This window comes from Plasmodium relictum (genome assembly GCF_900005765.1).
Source record: "Plasmodium relictum strain SGS1 genome assembly, chromosome: 2".
Classification (NCBI taxonomy): domain Eukaryota; phylum Apicomplexa; class Aconoidasida; order Haemosporida; family Plasmodiidae; genus Plasmodium; species Plasmodium relictum.
In genome coordinates, this window is record NC_041680.1 from 113,673 (window position 1) to 137,788 (window position 24,116).

The 24,116-nt window shown below is 18.1% G+C and overlaps 8 protein-coding genes across 8 annotated transcripts; 4 read left to right on the forward strand and 4 right to left on the reverse strand.

The window, feature by feature from the left end:
• Positions 1 to 941: 941 nt before the first annotated feature.
• Positions 942 to 4,865, forward strand: PRELSG_0204000 (conserved Plasmodium protein, unknown function; the record flags this gene model as incomplete). The annotated part of the gene is made up of 1 exon (XM_028679820.1): positions 942 to 4,865. One exon carries the CDS (start codon positions 942 to 944, stop codon positions 4,863 to 4,865), a length of 3,924 nt encoding a protein of 1,307 aa, XP_028535501.1.
• A 783-nt stretch (positions 4,866 to 5,648) lies between these two features.
• Positions 5,649 to 8,252, reverse strand: ARP6 (actin-related protein, putative; the record flags this gene model as incomplete). Its single annotated transcript, XM_028679821.1, has 1 exon — positions 5,649 to 8,252. One exon carries the CDS (start codon positions 8,250 to 8,252, stop codon positions 5,649 to 5,651), a length of 2,604 nt encoding a protein of 867 aa, XP_028535502.1.
• Positions 8,253 to 10,119: 1,867 nt separating this feature from the next.
• On the reverse strand, positions 10,120 to 11,774 carry NEK4 (NIMA related kinase 4, putative; the record flags this gene model as incomplete). Its single annotated transcript, XM_028679822.1, has 7 exons — positions 10,120 to 10,269; positions 10,482 to 10,601; positions 10,734 to 11,011; positions 11,111 to 11,245; positions 11,339 to 11,432; positions 11,535 to 11,607; positions 11,692 to 11,774. The coding sequence occupies 7 exons, from the start codon at positions 11,772 to 11,774 to the stop codon at positions 10,120 to 10,122; spliced, it is 933 nt and encodes a 310-aa protein (XP_028535503.1).
• Positions 11,775 to 12,716: 942 nt separating this feature from the next.
• PRELSG_0204300 (conserved Plasmodium protein, unknown function) lies at positions 12,717 to 13,497 on the forward strand (the record flags this gene model as incomplete). The annotated part of the gene is made up of 4 exons (XM_028679823.1): positions 12,717 to 12,751; positions 12,824 to 12,887; positions 12,978 to 13,232; positions 13,312 to 13,497. 4 exons carry the CDS (start codon positions 12,717 to 12,719, stop codon positions 13,495 to 13,497), a joined length of 540 nt encoding a protein of 179 aa, XP_028535504.1.
• A 489-nt stretch (positions 13,498 to 13,986) lies between these two features.
• On the reverse strand, positions 13,987 to 14,541 carry PRELSG_0204400 (conserved Plasmodium protein, unknown function; the record flags this gene model as incomplete). Its single annotated transcript, XM_028679824.1, has 1 exon — positions 13,987 to 14,541. The coding sequence occupies one exon, from the start codon at positions 14,539 to 14,541 to the stop codon at positions 13,987 to 13,989; it is 555 nt and encodes a 184-aa protein (XP_028535505.1).
• Positions 14,542 to 15,777: 1,236 nt separating this feature from the next.
• PRELSG_0204500 (conserved Plasmodium protein, unknown function) lies at positions 15,778 to 16,719 on the reverse strand (the record flags this gene model as incomplete). The annotated part of the gene is made up of 2 exons (XM_028679825.1): positions 15,778 to 16,104; positions 16,303 to 16,719. The coding sequence occupies 2 exons, from the start codon at positions 16,717 to 16,719 to the stop codon at positions 15,778 to 15,780; spliced, it is 744 nt and encodes a 247-aa protein (XP_028535506.1).
• Positions 16,720 to 19,881: 3,162 nt separating this feature from the next.
• PRELSG_0204600 (conserved Plasmodium protein, unknown function) lies at positions 19,882 to 21,648 on the forward strand (the record flags this gene model as incomplete). The annotated part of the gene is made up of 5 exons (XM_028679827.1): positions 19,882 to 19,916; positions 20,331 to 20,541; positions 20,665 to 20,847; positions 20,964 to 21,187; positions 21,480 to 21,648. The coding sequence occupies 5 exons, from the start codon at positions 19,882 to 19,884 to the stop codon at positions 21,646 to 21,648; spliced, it is 822 nt and encodes a 273-aa protein (XP_028535507.1).
• Positions 21,649 to 22,582: 934 nt separating this feature from the next.
• Positions 22,583 to 23,944, forward strand: PRELSG_0204700 (conserved Plasmodium protein, unknown function; the record flags this gene model as incomplete). The annotated part of the gene is made up of 1 exon (XM_028679828.1): positions 22,583 to 23,944. The coding sequence occupies one exon, from the start codon at positions 22,583 to 22,585 to the stop codon at positions 23,942 to 23,944; it is 1,362 nt and encodes a 453-aa protein (XP_028535508.1).
• Positions 23,945 to 24,116: the final 172 nt, after the last annotated feature.

A 24,116-nucleotide genomic window follows, 5' to 3' on the forward strand; every position in this document is an offset into this window, starting at 1 on the left:
CTTTTGAGCATTTGTCTTTATATTAACATTTTTTAATACACTGTTATTTAATATTGAAATAAATTTTATATACAGTTTTTATTTGTAATAAACTTTTAGCAATTTATATAAAAAGAAAAAAATAACAAAATACAGTGAAAATATTAAAGTATAATCGTATCAAAATAATTACGAAAAATACAATTAAGATAGTTATTTATTTTTAATTATATTAAATAAAAAAAAATTTCAAACACTTACATGAAATTCTCAAAGCAAAAATATTACATATATATATGTATGCTATTTGCAAAAATGTTGTCTTAAGATACATCCAAAAAAAAAAAAAAAAAATTTATATATATGTATGGGTTTTTTCAAATGAAAATATTAAAATAATTTTAAAAAATATATAAATTTTAAAAAAAATAACATAAAAAAAATAACTATTTTGATAATAATTAATAATGAAATTAGGCTTATTAAATTCTTCAAAAATATATAAAATTTCATCTAATATTTATATTATGAAAATTTAGAACAAAGTATTCAATTTAAATTACTTTAACTATATAATAAAAATAAAAAAATTAAAATTAAAAAAAGTTGAAAAATAAAAATATTAATGTATAAAAATATCTCTTAATTTTTTTTTATTTTTATGGAAAATAAACTATATAAATTTTTTTTTTTTTTAAACATATATATATATATATATTACGCTTAAAAACTCATAATTGTTTTATAAAAGCTAATAACTTGTATATATATCAAAAAATATAAAAAAATTATAAAAACTTATTTATATAAATCCTTAATAAGAAACATTTATGAAAAATGAATATCCATTAATGTACAAGTATTAATAAAAATAGAAGAAACACTTCAATTTTAATACTCTTCTTTTTTTTTAAAAAAGAAAAAAAAGTATATATAATAAGAAAAATGATTTTTTTTTTAAAATGTTATTTTTTAAGTTTATATTAGTAAGTTTATTTATTTGTGTTCATCCAAAAGCATTATGTAATTTAATTATCCACCCATCTTTAGCTGATTTTTTTGTTGAAAATTTTAGAGATAACGTTTATATATCATCTAATAATGTTATAAATAAAAAACTTTCATCTCCATATTGCTCAAGTTGTGATGACTTAGATTGCCATAATATAAATAAGGATAATACTGAAAATGAAAAAAAAGTTACAAAAAAAAAAGAAAGATGTGATGAGGAAGAACAAGTAAAATATATATATTTACATACAAATCCCTTTTTTACTACTATTAAAGAAGAAACAATGAATAAAGTTAAAAAGGAAAAAGAAAATAATGAAAAGCATAACATATTTTATAAATTCTTTCATTTTTTATTAGATACTTTTTCTTTTTTTACAAAAACTGATAACCAAATAAAGAATTCTAAAAAATTATATTCTTATTTTATTGATAAAAATAAAACAAATATATTAAATAACTCTACTGATTTAACTAACAGTAATAATAAATATAAAATTAAAGGTTTATATATGGGAGAAAACCTAGGTGATATGAGAAGTTTATCTTTCCTATCACCATTATCTTTAGCAATAGATGAAATAAATTTTAATCAAATTTTTAAACATGCCTGGGATAACTCTTATTCTAATTATATATATTTAAAAAATTCTAATAGTTATACCGATAAAAGAAATAATAATATAGAAAAACGTAACTTAATTAAAGAAAAGAATTCCATTTATAAAGAAAATTCTGAAAATATAAATAAAAAAAACATTCAAGAAGATGAATACAATTATGACGAAGATGAGGATGAAAATAACAATGATAATAGTGATAGTATACATTTGAAGAAATCATTTAATCTTATTAATAACAACAATTTATTATTAAGGTATATTATGAGATATAACGAAGATTTAGAATATTTCAAAATCTTTAAAAAAATAGAGAATGAAATTAGCTTAAATACTGCTAGCAGTATTTTAAAAAAATTAAATATAGAAATAAAAAATAATTTTGACGAAGTTTTTAAAAACAACAAAAATTTAAATATAGGAATTTGTACAAGAGATAAAGAGAAAAACAGTTCTTTATCAATAAAAAGAATTAATTTAAAATTACGAACACTGGATAGTTTACTTTGGAAAAAGAAAAAAAATAATAGTAATTATATTTTTGGTTGCGTATTTTTTCATTCTATTGAAAATTCTGAATTAATATTTAATTTAAAAAAACGTATAAACCCCAATGATAATCACACACAATATAATAATTATTCATATGTTAATTACAATGGGGAATTTAGTAAAAATTATAAAAAAGACAAATTATTATTCATCAATAAAAAAAATAATGAAAGCATGAAAGTTTCTGGTAATGTAATATATGAAGAATGGAAAAAATTTAACTCAAATAAATCAAAATTGATGATGCTTTCTACAAATATTTTAAGTAATTTAAAAAAATATAAAGATTATAATTATAGTAAAAACATTTATAAATTACAAATAGATTACAACGGTGTTTGTAAAAATGTTGTTTTTATTTATAAATATCACAAGAAGATGTTTTTGGATTTTTTATTTCAGATGGATGTATGTTACAATAATAATTATATAAATAAAAATATACATTTTAATTATATAAACACTAGCATAAGAGCAAATTTTATTTTAAAAGGTATGTGGAATTATGGCATTTTAAAAAATATAATAAATATAGAAATATATAACAATAGTTTAAAAAAAAAAAATAATAATAACAATAGTAGTAGTAGTTGTAGAAGTAATAATAATAATAATAATAATAATAATGATATTAATAATGATAATAATAATAATAATGATATTAATAATGAAAACGGTGATAATAAGTACAATTTTGATCACTCAAAACAAAGTCATTTCCATGAAAATTTTTATATTTATAATGATTTATATGATTTAAAATCAGTTGACTATCAAAAAGAAAAAATAATAGATGATAATTTGAGATTTAATGAAAAAGGAAAAATCTACATGTATGAGAAAGTCTTAAATAGTAAAATACAATCATCTGAACGATTTAAAAGAATGAAATTATTAAACATTCAAAATAATACACTAGAAGAAAAAAAAGAACATACATTTTTAATAAATAAAAGTATTAAAGAAAGTAATGATATTTTATTATTATCCAAAAAAGGATATATAGAATTTGAAACTCCAGTGGTATTAACTGAATTATTTATTGGATTTCATTATAATCCTTTATATGAATTTTTATGCAAAAAAAATAAATCTAAACTGAGTTCTAGTGTTAATTTAAGTTATTATGAAAATGAGAAATCTGAATACTTAAATGAATATGTTAATAAGATTTATTGCAGTTATAAGAGGCCCTATCATATATATATTTTCTTTAATTTTTTTTTAAATAATAATAAAAAATACAATATAAAATTAGAAATGCATATTGATTATTTAAAAAATTTTAGAAGTAGTGAAGATGTTCCTTTTCAACACTTAAATGTATTGAATTATTTAAAAAGTAATATTAATTATTATAGAATTAATAAAATTGAAATTGAATATTCTTTTTTCCCTTTTTCACAAGGAAACGAGTTTTTTGATCATTCCACCTTACCTTTCTATATATCTATAAATAATCTTATAATAAATCAAAGTAAAAAAGTATATAATTACGTACCTATTTTTTATACAAACAAAATCAATTTTTTACAAGTTATAAGCAGAAATGCAAAAAATAAAAGAAAAAAGAAAAGTGATAAAATCAAAGATACAGAGAACATAAAAAAGGAAAACAATTCCTACATTTCAGAAGAAAAAATAAAGAAAGAAAATAACGAAAATGAAGGAAAATACAAGATAAAAGATGAACTATATTCAACTAATTTTCCTAAATTATTTCAAAATGAACACTTTAGAGAAAAAAAATACTGCTACTCTATAGGGAATAGTAAAAATAAATATAAAAGCAATTACATTAATTTTAATTCTTTTTCTATATTTACTTCTATAAATGAAAAAATATTTCTGAAACACTTAATGCAATACAGCTGCACTAACAGTAATTGTACATATGAAGAAAATACCATGGATTTTCTTTTAAACAATTTAAAAAAAAAGCATAAAAAAAAAAAAAAAAATTTAAATAACAAAAGAGAAGAAAACTTCTATATGCATAACCATTTAAGTTTTGAATTTGAACCTATTTTAATAAATCCATTTTTTGAAACAAAAAAGAATACAAAAGAAGAAAAGCTAAGTGAAATCCAAAATGAGTATTTCAATTTTTTAAAAACAGATTTGTCTAAATACCTAAAAGAAGATACTAAAAACATAGTAGCATATAATATGAAAAAATTGTATACATTTGAATTTATAAACGAAAATTATGTTATTCCTCCTTATAATAAAGGTATTTTCATAAACTTTGAAATAAAAAATGAAAAGATATTTCTTGATCCTTATAATAAATTTTCTTATATTAAGCAAGAATTAAAAGAAAATTTTTATAATGATACAAGAAAGGTGTTTGATATAATTTATATATATTCTGCATTACTTCCAGCAGAAAGTGATTTATTTGATTTTAATTATTTAACAAAAAATAAATTAACATTAAAAAGAATTCAAAGTGAAAACGCTAAGACGATGTTTAAAAATATAATCCCTTTTACAAGATACGAAGACTTCTATGATTTCAACCAAGAATATTCGCAAAAAATATTTAACTTCAATACTTTAGATTTTAAAAACAATTCTTTAAATAATGAATTAATTGACTTAACTATTGATAATACCTTAAATAAAACAAAAATTATAGAATTCATACAAAGCAAGCTACAAAATGCTCTACAACTTAATTCGGAAGAAAAAAAAACTTGAAAAATATATATATATATAAATTAAATTAAAACAAAAAGGAATTAATTCTAAAAAAAAAAAAAGTATACAATAAAATAAAAAAAATAAAAAGGAGTTTGCTAAATAATTCTTAAAAATAAAACTAAGTAATTCCATAAAAAAGAAAAATTATAATTTTTTAATTATTCATTTGAATGATATTTAAATTTGAAAATTTTACATTCTTTATAATTTTTATTTTTTTATTATTTTTGCTTATTTCCTTTTTTTTGTAATAGTTTTTAAGAAATTTATTTAATGTTCATTTAATACATGAAATTTTGTTTTTATAGCTTTTTTTTTTTTTTAAATGTCTTATTTGAATTTCATTTTATACTTATTTAAATTTTATATGTTACATTATATTTTTATATGATAATAAAAACAATATATAAAAAATATTAATTTCTTTTTTTTCTTTTATTTTTAAGAACATAATTTATCAATTTTTTTAATAAAATTTTTTGATAGTATATACTAAAAAGTAGACAAAATGGAAATTAGATAATTATATAAGATATATATGTATTTTTTTTTCTTTTTTTCAATATATGAATGTTTTAATTTTAAAGAAATTTCAATTTTTTAAGATAAGAGGTTATTTTATTTTATTGCCATTTAAAAAAAGTTCACAGAATTATAAATTTTTTTTTTTTTTTTAATATATATATATATATTAAAATTAAAAAAAAATGAAAAATATAATATAAAAAAAAAAAAAATTAATGTTTTTCTGTGAATAAAATGTAACGATTTTGATATAATTTAGGTTTTCTTTCCATGATTAAAATATTGTTCTTTTGTAATAACATTGTAGTTATATATATTTTGATCACTTAACCATACATAAGTCCCTATATAATTACTATATAAACTATTCTTATGAGAATAAATATTAATTTCCCATTCAGTAGGGAAAATGGCCCTTAATTCTTTATATAATCTATGCTTAAAATTTTTAAATTTTGTGGATCCACCAGATATATAAATTTGTGAAACAAAATACTTTTGAATTTCCTTTGGTAACAATGATATACATCTATATATTAATTCAACAATGCTACAATGTTCCAAATTAATATCTTGAGGATTAAATAAAACCTCTGGTATGCTTATTCTTTCGTTTGTTAAATTAATGATATCCTCCTTTTTTTTAGAACCTTTTACATTTAATTCACTTATAAAAGAATCGTCATCTTTAAAATTAGAAAATTCTTGCTTATAATCATAATCGGATTCTAAATGAATACAATCATTAGAACAATCTTTTTTCAGCGTATCAAATACTTCATTTATTTCATGCTTTGTTGCATTATTATAATCAATTAATTTATATTTATAAGATAAATGGGGTTCTACTTTTTTATTTTTTTTTATTTTCTTTTGTTTTTCCTTTTCATTTTTTCCATTAGCTTCATTTTTATCAAATATTGTTTTATTTTCATTTTTTAAGCCATATATATCCACACATTTTCTTTTTTGCTCATCTCTTAACTTTCCATTGCTGTCATAGTTAATAAACTGATTATAATTATTATTTAAGTTGAAACAATTTTCATATGTGTTATCATTATTATCCATTAAATCATCATTTCTTTTATTATTTTTCTTTAGCATATTTTCAGAAATGTTATAACTTTTATTATTTATTGTATTATAATTTTCACTTTCATAATTTATTAAACTACTGTTATTCTTTTTGATATAATTCGTGTTCTCTTCTTTTTTAAAATCATTACTATTATAATTATTTTCATTTAAATCGATAAATTTTTCTTTCTTTTTTCCTAATTCATTTATATTTTTTAAATTACTATTTCTTTCTTCATCTAATTCTCTCATTAATATTTCACTTCTCATATTCAGTTTATCTTTGATTTTTTGTTTTTTTATTTCTTCCAATCGTTTCTTCTCATTTTCTAAATCCTTTACATAATCTAATGACACATAGCATGCTCTCTCTTTAATATTTTCTACTAATAATTCATTATGTTCTAAGTTAACGTGTTTATAAGAAAGCATATTTTTTAAATATGTATTTAATATGGAAGCAGAAACTTTTGTTCTTAAAATAGCATACTCAATAAGTTTATATTCAATATAGGGCAATATATATGTATGAGAATAGCCAACATCAATATATAAAGCACACGGATTTCGTAAAGACAAATTGTAATTACCATTTATAATATTACTATAAAAATTATTTATATAACTACTATTATAATTTTCTCTAAATGCATTTATATCTTTAAAATTTTTATCATAATAACTTTTACATAAATCAATTTTATCTGGTAATAAAAAATTCGGGTCTTGATTTAAAAAATTATTTCCTATATAATTATTATCATAAAGCGTACTTACAATATTATTACTATTAAAGAAATAATCATTTCCTGGGTTATCTAAATCTTTACATAAATTATTGTTATCATAATTCAGGTTAAAAAAGGTATTAAAATAGTATTCTTGCCAATTTTCTCCGTGATACATTTTATTCATATAAATTTTATAGGTATATTTATTATAGCATTCTATATTTTTTATGAAAATATGCTTATTTGTTAATATATTAGTTTCATCGTATTCTTCCTCCGTATTTTTTATTGACTTATCTCTCTCGTAAAAATTTTCATTTTCACTAACATTTTGTAATTTTTTATTCATATCACTAAGTTCTTCTTCATTAACTTCATCTAGAGATTTTTCTTTCATACTTTTTATTGAATTACTATAAGTAATGCTCTCCTTTATACTATTTTTCGAATTACTCTGTTTTTTTAAATTCACTCTACTCTTTTCCCCCTTTCTTTTCTTTTTTGACACATAACCTTTTTTTATTATAAACGAGTTTTTATTAAAAACAGGAGGATTCAATATGTCATATTGCCCTAAATTTAAACCTATAAATGAGAATGGCAACATTGTTTGAGAAGAGACAATAACTATTTGTTCAAAATTAAAATATTCGAACAACAATTCAATAACACCTTGTCTTATATATGCAGGTGTTAAGTAAGATTCGGTAACACAAATAGCCATATCATTTATTTTATTCCCAACTGTTTGTTTACATCCAAATATTTTTTCCCATATTTTTGTTTGCATTTCTAAATCTAATAATAATCCGTCCACGTGAGGTCTATGACAAAAGTATTCACATATACTATAGCAGCTATCACTTATATGAAAAATATTTTTTTTTCTTATTTGGCCTACACAGTTAGGTACAATGAATTTTGGTTCTATGTTTTCAAACAACGTATCATCCATTTGCGAATAACTTGGAAGTATCCCACCTTTTATTAACCCTCCTCCATTATCTAGTATTAATTTCGGTATGTCTATATTAATAGGTGCTGACATGTTCAATTTTTTTTTTTTCTTATTTCACTATTTAATTAATATGTTTATGTTCTATATTAACAGTGCATAAAAAAAAAAAAAATTAAAACTCGTACAGCCTATATTTTGTTTTTTTCTGTTTTTTTTCTTTGATCTCCTTTACATTTCTTTTCCTGCATTTAAGAAAATTCAGTATTATTTTACTTTATTATTACAATATATTTAAAAAAAAAACAAATAATTTTCTTTATCATTTTATATATTTTTTTTTCTTTCTAATATTAAATAAATAGTTATTTAATTTTTTGTTAAAAAATTAGCTTTTCTGCTATTAAAATAATTTACAAATGATTAAGGTAGAAAAAAAAAAAAATAAAATTAATAAATATATAAAAGAAAAAAAAGAAAAGAAAAAAAGAAAAAAAAAGGAAATTATAAAATTTCTTAATTTCCTAACATTAAAGATAAACATACATAACATTTCTTAATACTCTACTACAAAAAATTAGCTAATAGCAATTTTTTATGAGCCCATTTTTTTTAAAATTTTGTTTTTTATTTTTTATTTGTATTCACCTTTTAAAAATCTTTATATATATATATATATCCATTAATTAACCTTATATATTTAATTGTAAAAATTGACTTAAAAAACTTTTGTATTTTTAATTGTAAATATGGAACATAATCGGATAAATTCTACTTAAATGCATATACATCTTTTTTTTTATTTAGGTTTAGAAAAAATATATTTAAAATATATATTAAACATTAAAAAAAATAAATAAATAAATTTTATTATTAAAAGATATAATTTTTTCTTATAAAGAGAAAAAAAAAAATTTTTTAAATTTTTTTTTATTTAAAGAAAATTTATAAATTCATAATATGCGTTAATTTAAAATTTAATGATAATCACCACTCAATAAAAAATGCAATGCATAAAAAATTATATACATAAAAATCAAAATAACAATTTTAAAAGATTATATTTTCGATTAATATTATTAAAATAAAAAGGTAATAAGAACAAATAACTCTACATAAATAAAAGAATTATTATAATATTTAAAAATATGTATTAATTAAATAGAAATATAATTTTAAATAATTTATAGAAATGGATTTTTCTTAAATTTAAAGAAAAAGAATTATCTTTTTTGATATACCGATTTAATAAGGTTTTACGCAAACTGTGTTCATAAGTTTTCTATTTAACAAAATAAAAAAAAAATATATTAATTATTTAAGAAAAATTATGATAAAATAAAAAATCACCCAATTTATACATATATACATATATAGTTATATATATGTATAATGAAACAGTTTCAAATATTTTATAATTAAGTGAAAATAATTTTTTTACACTATAATTTACTTTAAGTAGTTAAAAAATTCAAGGATAAATTTATATACATAAGCTTATTTTCGTATTTTTATAAAGGATAAAATTTTAAAATGACATTTAAAAAAGAATATAATAATAACAGACATAGTAAAAAAAAAAATAATTATAATAAATTAATATAATAACTGAATATAATAAAAAAAAAATTTCAAAAGTCCATTAAACGAAAAAATAACATATATATATATACAAATTTAGTCAAATATATTTAGATTAAAATAAGATAATCTCTCATCTTTAAATCATTCATAAAAAATATATACATTTGATTTCAATTTATTATATAGGAAAAAAATAAACAAAAATTTTAAGTTAGTAAACTTCTAATAAATAACTTTTTCAATTTTACTAATGGATCTGCAGCATGCTTTTTCATTTTTAACTATACATAAAATAAAATTGTCTATAAGTATAAATAAAAAATGTATCATACTATATGATTAATCTTTTTTATCTATATTTTTAATAAATCTAATTTTAATTGTCTACAACGTCTAATAGTAGTGTTTTAACTTCTTGTTCGTTAACTCCTGAATTGTCGTTTTCAACAGTTGGTTTTTCTTTTAAAGGTTTTTTCATACTTTGTTTTTCTCGTATTTTTTCTTCAATCAATAATTTTAATTGTCTCTAAATAATTTCAATAATTTTTTAAAAAATGGTACATATATTTCATATAGTAATATATTAAATATTACTGAGTATATATTCTTAACTTTTAAATTTAATGTAATAAATAAGTATATATTTTATTATGTATAAATATATATATGTGCATCTTTCTTTTTCATTTATTATTTAAGCAAAATTTTTGTTAATTTTTCTATATTTTCTATATTTACTTGAACAAGATCAGACACTAACAATTGTTGGACGGTAGCTCTGTAATTTGGCTCTCTAATTAGCATACTTTTATAAATATTATTTAGTTCTTTTGAATACATATGCGGCAAATCAGGTATCTCAAAAAATAAAGATATCACAAAAAAAAATTTATAAATAAATAATACAAGAATAAATTAAATTTTATAAACAAACATATACATGGCAAATTACAAATAAATTATATATATATGTATGTGTTATATTTATACAGGTGCATATCTTATGTTATAGCATAATTGCTGAATTCCTTTGGTTGAATGAAAAGGAGTTCTAAATGTGGCTAGTTCATAAATTAAACAACCAGTAGCCCAAACATCTGAAGGCCAGCTATATTTTTTATCTTTGCATAATTCTGGGCTTAAATAATATGGAGTACCTATTAATGTATTAGCATAATCTAAAGTATTTTCTAAAACTTTTGATATTCCAAAATCACATAATCGAACTCTCTTGTCACTATCTATCAAAATATTTAGTGATTTCATATCTGTTAAAAAAAAAAATGTATATTTTTTTAATAATTCATATAATAATATTAAATGTGATTTTTTTTTTCTTTTTATTTGATAAGAAAAAAGTAATTAACCTCTATGTAAAATATGATTTGAATGAAGAAATTTTAGAGCAGTTAAAATTTGAGTTAGCCAAATAAGTATACGTTTTTCTTTTATAGGTGTGTTTTGTTTCTTTTTATTTTGAATATAATGATAAAGGTCTCCACCTTTAAATATTATTAAAAAATTAAAGAAGTTCACTTTTTTTTTTTTTTCTAATATATACTAATTGGTGTAATTTAATTCTTATCTTTTTTTACCTTTACAATGCTTCATGACTATTCTAAGAGTATCACCTTCTATGTAACTTTCAATATACTTAACTATAAAAGGGTGATTTAATTTTGATAATAACTAAAAGATACGTAAAGACATAAAAAATAAAAAAATATTATTCGTTAATACATATCCTTAAAATGTTTTATTTTATTTTTTTATTTTTTTTATTGATGGTACTTCAACTTCTTTTAAACATTGCTGTTTTTCTTTTTGAGACATTTGAGAAATATTTATTATTTTCATTACGTAACTTTAGAACAAAAAACATATAATTCATTTATTTTTATATATTTAATTTTATTTTTATTTATTCTATTATAAAATTTAAAATTACTGGTCATTTTTTTTATCTCTAACAAGTATTGTATTTCCATAATTTCCTTTTCCTATATCTCTTATTTTTTCATATTTATTCATTTTAACTAATATTTATGTACATATATTTTACAAAAAAAAAAAAAGCAGAAATATATTTTCCTTATTAAAGAATGAAACTTTTAATAAAATAGAAAAAATATATATATAGAATTCTATAATATTCTATTTGAAGTTCCTGTTTATAGAAGATAAAAAAAAATGGATAATGAAAAAACTGAGTTGAAAAAAAAGAAAAGAAAAAAATAAATTAATTAAAATTTTTAAAATCATTTTTAATTCTGCTACAAAGACCTTTTCTTTTCCTATTTTTTTTTTTTTTTTTGTTTGATTTGATAAAAGCATTGTTGTCCTCATAGAATAAGTGTATATACCAAATGAACATTTTTTATTTTTTGAACTTTTTAATTTTCTTTACTTTGTAAAGAATAAACCTGGGTTAAGCTTTTATTTATATAATTATGTACTATTTTATATTATTAATATATGATTTTAGATGTGATAAAAATATTGGTAGATTATTAAAATTGTTTTTTTTTTTTTTTTTTGTAAATAGTTTATATCTTTGTATCACTTCAGTACTTTTTATTTTAATTCAAATATTTATTTTATTTCAAATAATTTGCTTATTTTAATTTAATTTTTTTTTTTTTAATTTCAATTTTTTATTATCTCTTATTCCATTTTTATTTCTGTTCGATATTTTATTATCAAGTGTGCATACATTTAAATAAAAAAATATTTTTCTACTGTATAATATAATAAATTATCTGTTTTATATATATATATATATATATATATATATATATATTATATATATATACATGTATACATGTTTTTTTTAAAAAATAATAAATTTTTGAATTTTTTTTTTTTTTTTTTCTTATTTTAATTTTTTTTAATCATTTATATACTTATTTTATTTATTTTTTTAATATGATTTTTTTTATTAAAAAAAAAAGAAATTAAAAAAAAACTAATAAAATGAGTAGAATATTTTTTGGAAAAATAACTGAAGGGTATTTAATAAAATAATAATTTTTTTTTTAAATATCTATTTAATTCCTTTTTTTTTTCTTTTTAAATTATAGAGTTAGTCCTTATATATGGAAGAACAATTTTTATTCTTTGAACTTTTTTAAGAGTTATTCACCTGTAATAAAATATTTTTAGGATTATAAAAAATACAAAACATTAAATTCATTAGTATGAAATTATTCTATCCTTTTTTTAACTTTTAATTAGGCTTTTAATTGTTTATCTAAAAGATGTGTTTCAACAAATAAAATTGATAAAAAAGTCGCTAGTAACAATGACAAAAATGATATTTATAAAAGTTATAACGAAAGATTAAAAGAGGATATAACGCCCTTAAACTTAATAAAAAGTTTACCATCCATTAATCATTATTTTAACATTTTTGATATGACAAAATTTGCTATAAAATATGTTCTAAGTTATAGATTTTTTTTTATTTATATGGCTAGAACTACATTTCAGGTTTTTTATAATATATTTAATTTTATTCTATTTTTTTATTTATTATAATTTATTATTCATGTTTTCTTATTTTTTTTAGGCAGTAAGGCCACTTATGGCTTTTTGTGTTTTTGGAGAATTAATGAAATTGATATTAGCAACAATGACAAGTGGTATTTTCGCCTTTTTTTTTTCCTTTGTTTTAGCTTTTGAAGTATTATACTTTTTCTTACAATGCTATATATCTTACACATTTTTAACTATGTTCTTTGATGTCATGTTTTAAATAATAAACTTTTAAATATATCTAAAGCTTTTTTAAAAAAAATATAGTCTTTTTATATAAAAATATCTTTGAATCAATTATTAAAACATACAATATAAAAAAAATAGGAAAAGGAAAATAAATAAATAAAATAAAATATATCAGAAGATTAAAATATATTATATATATCAATTTAAGAAGCGTTAAAAATTAATCTTGTTAATCACTCAATTAAAACATTTTATTATTATTTTTAATAAAGGAAAAAATAAATTGCAGTTATATCGCAAACTAATTGTAATATTTTTAATGTTAAACTTAAAAAAAAGGTTTTAATGAATTTAAAATTTCACACTTAAAAAAAAAAATTAAAAAAATAATAATTTAAGAGAATATGAGAAAAAATATACTTTTAATATAAGTAATAAAATAAAAGAAAGTAAATTTTAGTTTAAAATGTTACATAATAGGGATAGTGGATAAATCAAATAACATATATTATTAAATTTTCTATAAATAAATACCATTTTCTTCTACCGTATTTGTATTTTTTTGATAATTGGCTTCACTTTCAATTGTAACTGTGCTATTAAAAACTTTATTATTTAGATCATCTTGATTTGTATTATCATCTTTTAAATTATCATTCAAGTCACTTTTTGTTGAAGAACCATTATCTTTATCGTCTAAATACTCATTTTCAATTAAACTTCCAATTTCTAATTTTTTATTTTTATTAGTTAATGAATCATTACATACACTTACTTCATTTAAAGTATTTAAACTTTCTAAATTTTGTATTTTCTTTTTAATTATTTTTAATCTTTCTTCTTTTCTACTTAAAGCAAATTTATTTTCATTTAATGCTAAAAAAAGATCATTATCTTTACCAAGAGGATCAAATTCTTTTATTTCTTCATTTGATCTTTTTAGATGATAAATAGAATTTTCAATTTCCTTTTCTAAATCTTTTAATATACGTATATCATCAGGTATTTTAACTTCATTAAAATCAAGATTAAATTTACAGCTTGAATTTTTTGTTTTCAATCTTATTTCAACCATTGTTTAATATTATACCTTAAATGTTAAAAAGTAAAAAAAAAATTTTAAAAAAAATGTAAATTGAGAAAATATTTTTCAACAAAAAAAATTAATAAAAACAGTAAAATAAATTAATTGTTTAAATACAAAATAAAATAAAAATAACATCACAATAAATAAAATTACAAGAAATTATAAAAATATATAAATGTTGAATTAAACTACTTTAAAATAAAAATTAATATCTGGAAAGAGATACGTGCACTTACAATAGTATAAAAATATTTTAATTTCCTTGTAATTCTTTTATAGTTGTTTGTGATAATTTTTGTCAGAGGATTTTGAGTAAAAAAATAAAACTCTTAATTAATATAATTTTTTTTTTTTTATTACTCATATAAAAAATAGAAACACTAATTAAATCTTATAATACTTCAGCAAACCATAAGTTTTAATTTTATATTAAGAAATACTACCAAAGAAATAATAAAATTTTGGCATGATAAATTCATATTTTATTTTTAATCATATTCCTTAGTTAAGGAAAAATATTCATATTATTAAGTTTAAAAACGGATAATTTATTCCATGTAAAAAAAACCTTAAAATTATATCTTTAATAATTTTGTTAGAATAATTGAAAATTATTTCTTTAATATTTCTTTATAAACATATAATATTTGTTTTTCCCCTTAATAAGTATTTTACTACAAATAAGTAGAAAAAAAATAATAAAATTTGTTTTATTGATTTTACTAAATAATTTATTTCATTTTCTTAGTAAATCTCTTAAAATTCTTATTTTTAATAAATTTTGTCATATATTTTTTTTAAAGAAAAAAAAGAAAATTAAGCTTTTCTTATCAAAATATATATATAATTTAATATATAAATTACTTAAAATTTTGACATAATCTATTTATTCATGTTAACTTTTAATGAAAAATTAAAAATTATTTGTTCAAATATATAAAATTTTTAAAATAAATGAAAAAATGCATAATATATTTAAAAATCAATTTTTTTTTTTTTTTGTAGAATATTCTTTAGATATCATGAAGTAAAATTTTTTAGACATTTTTTTTTTAATCTTATTTAAAATAACACAATAAATTAAAAAAAAAAATAACAAATAAAATAAAATAGAAATTTAAATATTTGTATATTTTTATAATCATTAACTTTTTTACAAAGAACATTTTAAATCTTATTCTTCAGAAAAAAATAAAATTTTATTTTCAAGATATAAAAGGAAAACTATATATCATTTTTGAACAAACTATCTTCAGTATCACTATCATTTTGTGATAACTTTTTTGCACTTACATTCCCCTCTGTATAAATTTCATCTACCCAACTTTTATAATCCGAACTGCTCAATAATTCTAAGTTATAACCCCCATCTATTATTTCTACCCTATACTTTTGTTTATCTACTGATTCGACTAATTCCAAAGTCTTATTCAAACTACGTTTTTTATCTTTCGTTGAATGAACAAAAATTATATATGGATAATCTGTTATATTTATTTTCTTTCTCAATCTAGTTGAAAATAAATTTTCCTGAACTGGGGATATTAACAGCTGAACAATTAAAGAAAAAAAAGTTAATTATAAAAATAATAAAAAAAGAGAAAAAAAAATTATGAAGTATTCATTAAATTTAAAGTTTTTTTTTATTTACTATATATTTTTCTTGTTTATAAAAAAAAAAAAAATTTAAATTATTTTAGTTATTTTTAGAAATGAGTTTATTTTAGTACGTATTTAAATATATATTACCATTGGAACTCTTGGAGAATCAATATTCATAGCTAAAATGCATCCAAACTGATAAGCAACAATTACATTAGGTTTAAATTTTTTAAATAACTGATTAGCTTCAACTAAGGATCTTTGATATAACACTTCATAAATTGCTATTGATCCAAGGAAAAAAATAATAACTGTAATAATTATACTTGGAAAAATAAGCATATATACTAACACTTTTGTAGCAAATAAATAGTAAAATGAAATACATATACACAGTATACATAAAATATACACAAAAATTAAAATTAAAATATCTAGTGTCCTAGATTTGCTTTTAGAAGATAATATATTATCTTTTCCATAAATTTTCTCTAGTATTTTTCTGATTTTTGTTGTTTTCGCATCTTCATATATATGAAGATAAAGAATTTTTATTGCTTGCATATTTTTCTGAAAGAATTAATAAATTGGATATTTTTTTCTTTTTTTTTATTTTTATTCAAATATTGTTCATTTTAACGCCTATTTTAAAAAAAAATGAGTTTCAAAATAACATAGAAATTTTTGAAAACTAACAGAAATAAATTTTATAATAAAAATATTAAAACAAATTTTTATTTTATGGCATATCTACTAATATTTTATAAATAAAAAATAAATAAAAGAAAAAAAATTGTTAAAATCAATAATATCTGAAATAAAAAACAACGGTTAAAAAAAAAAAAAATATAATAATTAGCTATAATTGCATTAAAAAAGTTGAATTATTTTTCTCCATTAAAGTATTATTTACACAATTGTGGTGTTGTTAATGTGTAAATGGCAAACAGTTGTATGTTACAAAAATATTTTCCAAAACAAAAAAATAAAATAAAATACAAAAAAATCCTTTAAATTTTTCAAAGTTAAAAAAATATATAAGGATTTAATTTTTTCATTCCATGTAATAAATACTAAAATTTTTTGGTGTAATTAATAAACAAAAAAAAAATATAAATTATTGACAGTTCCACCTTCAAATTTTATCTGTCAATTTTTTTTTGTTCTCAAACTTTTTTCTTTATCTCATTTACTTTTTTAAGTATTTTTGTACTTCATACTTGTTTGCATGCAAAAAGTAGGCAACACTTCAATATATAAAACAATTTTGATTCATTTAAAATCATTTATTTAAAGAAAAATTAAATAAAAAATGTTTCCATATATTTTAATTTATTCGAGAAATATTAAGAATATGAGTTTTTATTTATTCTTATACATGTCTTAATTTATTTTATTTATTTTTATTTTGTTTACACATTTTTTCAGCTTTATACACATTTTCATTTACATTCTTACACATAATTATCAGCTTTTATTAAATTTTATAATATTAAATATCTCTTTAATTTTTTATTCACTGAAAAAGAAGTGTCTTATAAAAAATTGGATAATTATACAGTATATTTTTATGAATAAATTTAAATATTTGCAATTGTAGAAAATTTACAATTTTTTTTTAAATACATATAATTTTAACACAACTGAATAAATTTTTTTATACATTATTCTAAAATTTTAGCTTGTAATTTTACAATACAAAACTGAGTCATTTTTTATTTTATTTATTATTCCAAGAAATAAAATTATTTCTTTTAATAATCATATGATTTATAGTCAATATAGAAGTAAAAAAATTTTTAAAAAAATAAGGTCTTTTAATACTTAATTTCAAATTATAAAAAATTAATCAAAACTAAACTGAATGTGCAAGTAACACTCATTTATTTTGAAATTGTTTGCTATAAACATCATAAATAAAGGAGTATCTTTAATCTCTAATAGGATTATATTTGCTAATGACTCACTAATTTTTTAAATAATTTATGTTTTTTTTTTTAATAAAGCCTTGTTCTCTCAATTTCTTTCAAATATTTCTTAAAGCATGCAAAAAAAAAAAAATAAATAAATAAAACAAAATAAAATAATAATAATAAATAAATAAATTAATAATATTGCACAACACTATATGTATATATCCTATTCAATGAAAACGACACTAGAAAATTTTTAACTCTCTTTGATTGGAAAGGTGCCCATATTTTTTCAATGATTCCATTTAAACAGCTCATATATTGATAAAATTGCTATTTAATTATTTTCTTTTTTACTTTAGATTTCTATTTTTATTTATATATTTTTATGATAATGTATTCCTGTTAGTACAGAAACTTTTACTACTTTTAATTCAAATTAATTAAAACAGGCGCTAATTAAACAAATTTTATTAACAATAGAAACTTTTCGTGAAATATGTTTCTTTTTAAATATATTTACTTAACAAAACACTTTTCCTTCTTGTATCGTTGAAAATAATACTTATTTTATATATAATTTAAATACTTTTAATTATAAATATTGTACTAATAATGAACCTCATTTAAAAATAACTTCCTCGATTAATCAATATATTATTCAATAGGATTTTTAGAATAAAAAAAAAATTATAAATAATAAAAAATATTCACTTTACTCAACATCTATTTATTTTGCAATGCTTTAATGAGCATTATTTAGAAGATGTAACATTTAAAATTAATTAGCAAATTTAACATTTTATACTTTAATTTATAAAAAAATGTGTAAATATAAATATCATATAAAAAAAAAATTATTATCTTTAATTAAATATCAAATAAAAAATATTTTAAATAACCTTGTATGACATATATAAATTCATTGCAAAACATTAAATAATTGTGAAATATGTTATTTTCTAAGTTTTTCCTTTTTATTAAGTTGCTTCCTTAATCCCTTTATATTTATTCACTTACGCTTTAAAATAAATTAAGAAAATATATCATCTCAATTTAAAACTTAAGCATTCAAACATCTTTTTTTCTTGTCTTTTTTTTTTTTATGAACATAAAATAAAAAAAAGAAAATATTAACGATTTTTAATTAATGTTCATAATAAAAATAGATTCAAACTTAAAAAAAAACAAAATAAAATAATCCATTGAAATAAAAACGAATAAAAATCTTGTATGTTAATAATAATTATAATAAAATTTTTCATTTTATATTACCAATATAAAAATATTAATAAATTTTACAACTAAAATTTTGTTTATATATTAAATTTATAATTTTAATATAAAAAAAAAGTTCTAGGAGAATTTTTTTTTAAATAATGAAAAAAAATAAAATAAAACAACGGTTATTGCAATTCACTAATTTAACAAAAGTTTAATTTTTATAACTCTTCTATATTTTTATTCTTTGATTATTAATTAAAGGGTTGTATTTTTCATTCAAAAAAAAAAATTATTTCTATAAAGTCTTATAATAAATTGTAAATTTTCTATTAAAATATATTATATCAAACAGTGTAATATTTTTCTTTACCAAATTTTTCATTTTTTTTTTTCTTTTTCATTTAAGATGCACATTTTTTATATTTTAGTAAAGTGTTATCTTTTTAGTTAAAAAAGAAGTTTTTATTTTAATGAAAACTAAAAGAAAAAGATTGATATATTTATTGTTTTTCTAATTATATTTTTGTTTTTTTTTCAAACTTTCAAATATTGTCATAGACATAGATTTTTATTATTTTTTTCATTTAAAATGAAAGAAAGTGTGAAGATATTATATATTCATGGGTAATAAAAATAAAATTAAGCTAAATTTATTATTAATAAATAAAATATCTTTTTATTCTTCTCACATATATAGAATATTTTTTCATTTTTAAAAAAATATTGAGTAGTTTCCGTCGTGTACTTGATATATGTACTTTAAATTATATAATATTTTTTCTTTTTTTAAATAACAAATTTAGATTTGCATAAATTCATACATTATAATACAATGATATTTAATCTATAATATATGTACAAAATCAATTCTTTTACATACTATTTTTTTCACTTACATTTTTATTAAAGAATATATTTTTTTTTAAATTATTTTTTTTCTCTTATTAAAAATTAAAAATTATGTAGTTTTTAAAAAATACTTAACTAATTACATACATTTAAAAATACAATATTTTATTTTATATATTCTCTTAATAGGTTTCACGTTTTTGGAGAAAGCAAGAAGCAAAAATTGATTGAAAAAGTTGTTGGAAAAAAAAATTTAATAACAACAGGTATAAATCAAAGGCATAGCATTAGTTCATTTATATTTTTCCTTTTATTTATAGTATGCGTTATGTTATTTAACATCTATGTATCTTACCATTTTTCTGTGACTTTAATTTTTATAATAACGATTTTCTTATCGGTAGGAAAAAAAAAAAAAAGGAAAAATAAATGATCGTATAATAAATGTTAAAGTTTTGAATTTCTAAATATATATTAATACTCTCAAATATATTTTGCATGTATTAAATACTATTATATGTAGGTAATTATAACCATAATTATATATTTTATTGGATCCCACTTAATTCTCTATTATATCATGAAAAAATCAATTAAACAAGCAGAACAAAAAGTACAAATGTATAATCCAGATGTTGTTGTTGGAATTTATTTTGGAGCTGTTGTAGCTATGAATCTTAACTATAAAAATGGGAAAAAATCTTTAGTACAAATTATAAATAAAACTTTAATAAAACAAAACTTAAATATATAAATTTTTTTTATAATAATAAACAATTTTTATTTTTTTATATTTTTTCATTTTTTATAATTCATTTTCAGATTCTTATATCTCCCTCCGTTAAAATGTTTCAAAAATTCACACATAACTTAGAACCTGACCTGTCTACATTTCCATATGTTATAATAGTAAATGGATCTAATGACACTGTAACTCCAATGAGTGTTTGTGAAGAGTTGATCTCTACAGTTCCTCTTGGAAAGGGAAGGTTAGAAGTTGTAGAGGATAACCATTATTATTCAAAATTAAAAGAATCTGATTTTAAGTAATAATAAAAAAATATCAAAAAAAAGTACGTTACATAGTAAATATAGAAAAGCATTGTAATTTATTATTTTGAAAAAAAATTAATGTAATACAAAAAGAAAAAAGGCATCCTTTTTATACGAATGAGAAATAAAAATAAAAATTAAACAAATGAAATAGAATAAAATAAAATAAAACCTTAATATTAAAATTTTCTTGAGAAACAATTTGTATGCAATAACAATAATATTAATAAACATAATGAAATAATAATAAAAAGAATATGGAAATTATGTACTTTCTTTTTGCAGAGCATGGATAAAAGAAGTTATATATAAACCTTCTACATGTATAGTTAATGTTGCAAAACATTTAAAAGATGAAAAAATGGGTAAGAAAACTACAGTAAATACTCAAAGCTTCAATGAATTCTCTTCATTTGAAAATTCCAATAGCAAAGAAGATGACCCATTAGTATAATTTGATATATTATAGATAATATAAAATATTAAGTTCATTATTAATTTAACAAATACATTAAAATTAAATATATCTATGAATATGTAAGTACGATATTTAATGAAAATATATATTCTTTTAAAAAAATTTATAAATATCTTTTTTTTTTTTTTTTATGTCTTATTAATCCCATTAAAAGTTCATTTTTATTGACATAATTAATATTATTTTTAAGTTTTAGTAAATAAAAAATATTACATTTACTTTTTTTTAATAAAGTTCATTAATTTTATTAAAGAAGTATTGCCTCTTTTTTTTTTTTTTTTTTTTGTAATACAACTAATTTGTTTTATTTTTTATATTATTAAAATTTTATAATTCATCTAGTTAATCTAGTAAAAGTTCAGAAAATATTATACAAAAGTAACTTTTTCTTTTATTTTATGCTTTCAAGGTCTATTTTATATTATCATAATAAAATCATATAGTTTTTAGCAATTTACAAAATTTTATCTTCATTATATGTATATATATATATTTTTTATATTGATCTATTCCTTTTTCTTTTTTTCTTTTTTCTTTTTTCTTCTCTTTTTTTTTTTTTATATTGACCTATTTCTTTATTTTTCTTTTCCTTTCCATTCCTCTTCTTTTCTTTTCTTTCCTTTCCTTTCCTTTCTTTTTCTTTTTTTCTTTTTTTATTTGATATGAAATATTAATTGATACATATAAATATTAACTTATTTGAGAGCTATTAAAAATATATTTAAAAAAAAAAAGAGAAAAGCAAATTCTTTTTTTTAAATATGTTATCCATTCTTGGTATTTAATAAATAAAATGTTAAAATTTATTAATAACTAATTTTTTTAATAATATCTTATCAATTCGAATTCATGTGAAGTTTAAAAAAATTTGGAGCAATTTCAAAATTTTTATTAAAAGGACAAACTAAAAATGATGTATCTTTTTAAAAAAAATAACCCATTAAATAATTATTCATATAAAAACAATTTAATACAAAAATGTTCAAAGTTAAAATACAAGTTTTTGTATAATCCCTCACTAAATAATTACAGCAATTTAAAAGGAACTAAATTAAATAAATTTAAAAGTATTTTTTGTAGTAAGAAAGGAGAAATGTATATAACATATTCTAAGAATTATAAAGGACACAAAGAGTCATATAAAGAAAAAAAAAGCAATTACGAAGATCTAACATCAAACAAATTCCTATATTACCCAGAAAGTACCTCTTTTCCGTACGTAGCTATATGTATTGTTTTAGGGATGGTAGGAGTTTCAGCTTTCCTTAAAATTTTGATTTACAATTTAAGGAATTGTGATAATGAAGAGAGCATTTTATTACAAATAGACAAAATATTACATTACTTAGATAACTATTTTATAATATATGACTTTGAATCAAATCAAAAGAACATAAATAAAAATATATTTAACATAAAGTATTTAACATCACAATTTTTTACGAATGAAAATTTATTACAATGTTTAGTTCAATTATCCACATTTTTTTTAGCTTCTCGTTTCCTTGAAAAGTATTATGGTTCATTAAAATTTCTGTCATTATTTTTAGGTGGTTCCTTACTTTCCAATCTTATTAGTTTTTATTTTTTTAAATATATTAAGAAAGTAGAATTATTAAATTTTATAGATTTTGTACTTATACATCCTTCAGGTTCAATGGCTTTTATATGTGCTTTATGCTCATTATGCTTCAAAAATTCTTCCATTTGGAAAGGTATTCCTATACATTGTTCTATATTAATAGTACCTTACCTATTTTCAAGTTTCTATGGACTTTTATTGTTATATAAAATTAAGAAATATAATTCTATGGAAGAACATAAGAAAAATGATACAAATATCTATGACAATATACAGTTGCAGAATAAAGATACTATTTTAGAAAATAAATTAGAAAAAAATTCACTAAATCATAGAGAAATCAACAATACAAGTGGTGATACAATAAAACATAAAAATGATATATATCATAAAAATAAAGAAAATTATCATAATAATGATGCTACCCAAAGCAACAAAAATAAAGCTTTAAATACACTAAAGAACTTTTTAATCATTAACTCTTGTGATTCTGTCATTCAAAAGAGAAAAAAGGAAAATATGTTTTCCAATAAAAGAATACTAAATCTAAAAAAAGAAGCTATAAAAAATCTTGATGAAACAAATAACAAATCGCAGAAAATATTTTTTGGGCTTTCTTCTTCTTTTACTGATATATTTGGAATAATGTTAGCCTCAGCAACATTCTTTTTTTTTAAATTTTTGAAATAATTGTACTTTTTTATTTGGAATTAACATTTAACATATGAGCCATTGAATAATTTAAAGAAATATTAAACATATATATTTTATTACATTTTACTGATATATTTAAAATAACCTTTTTATTCTATGCATCTTTTTAAAAATAAATTATTTCAAAAAGAAAATTAAATTATAAAAT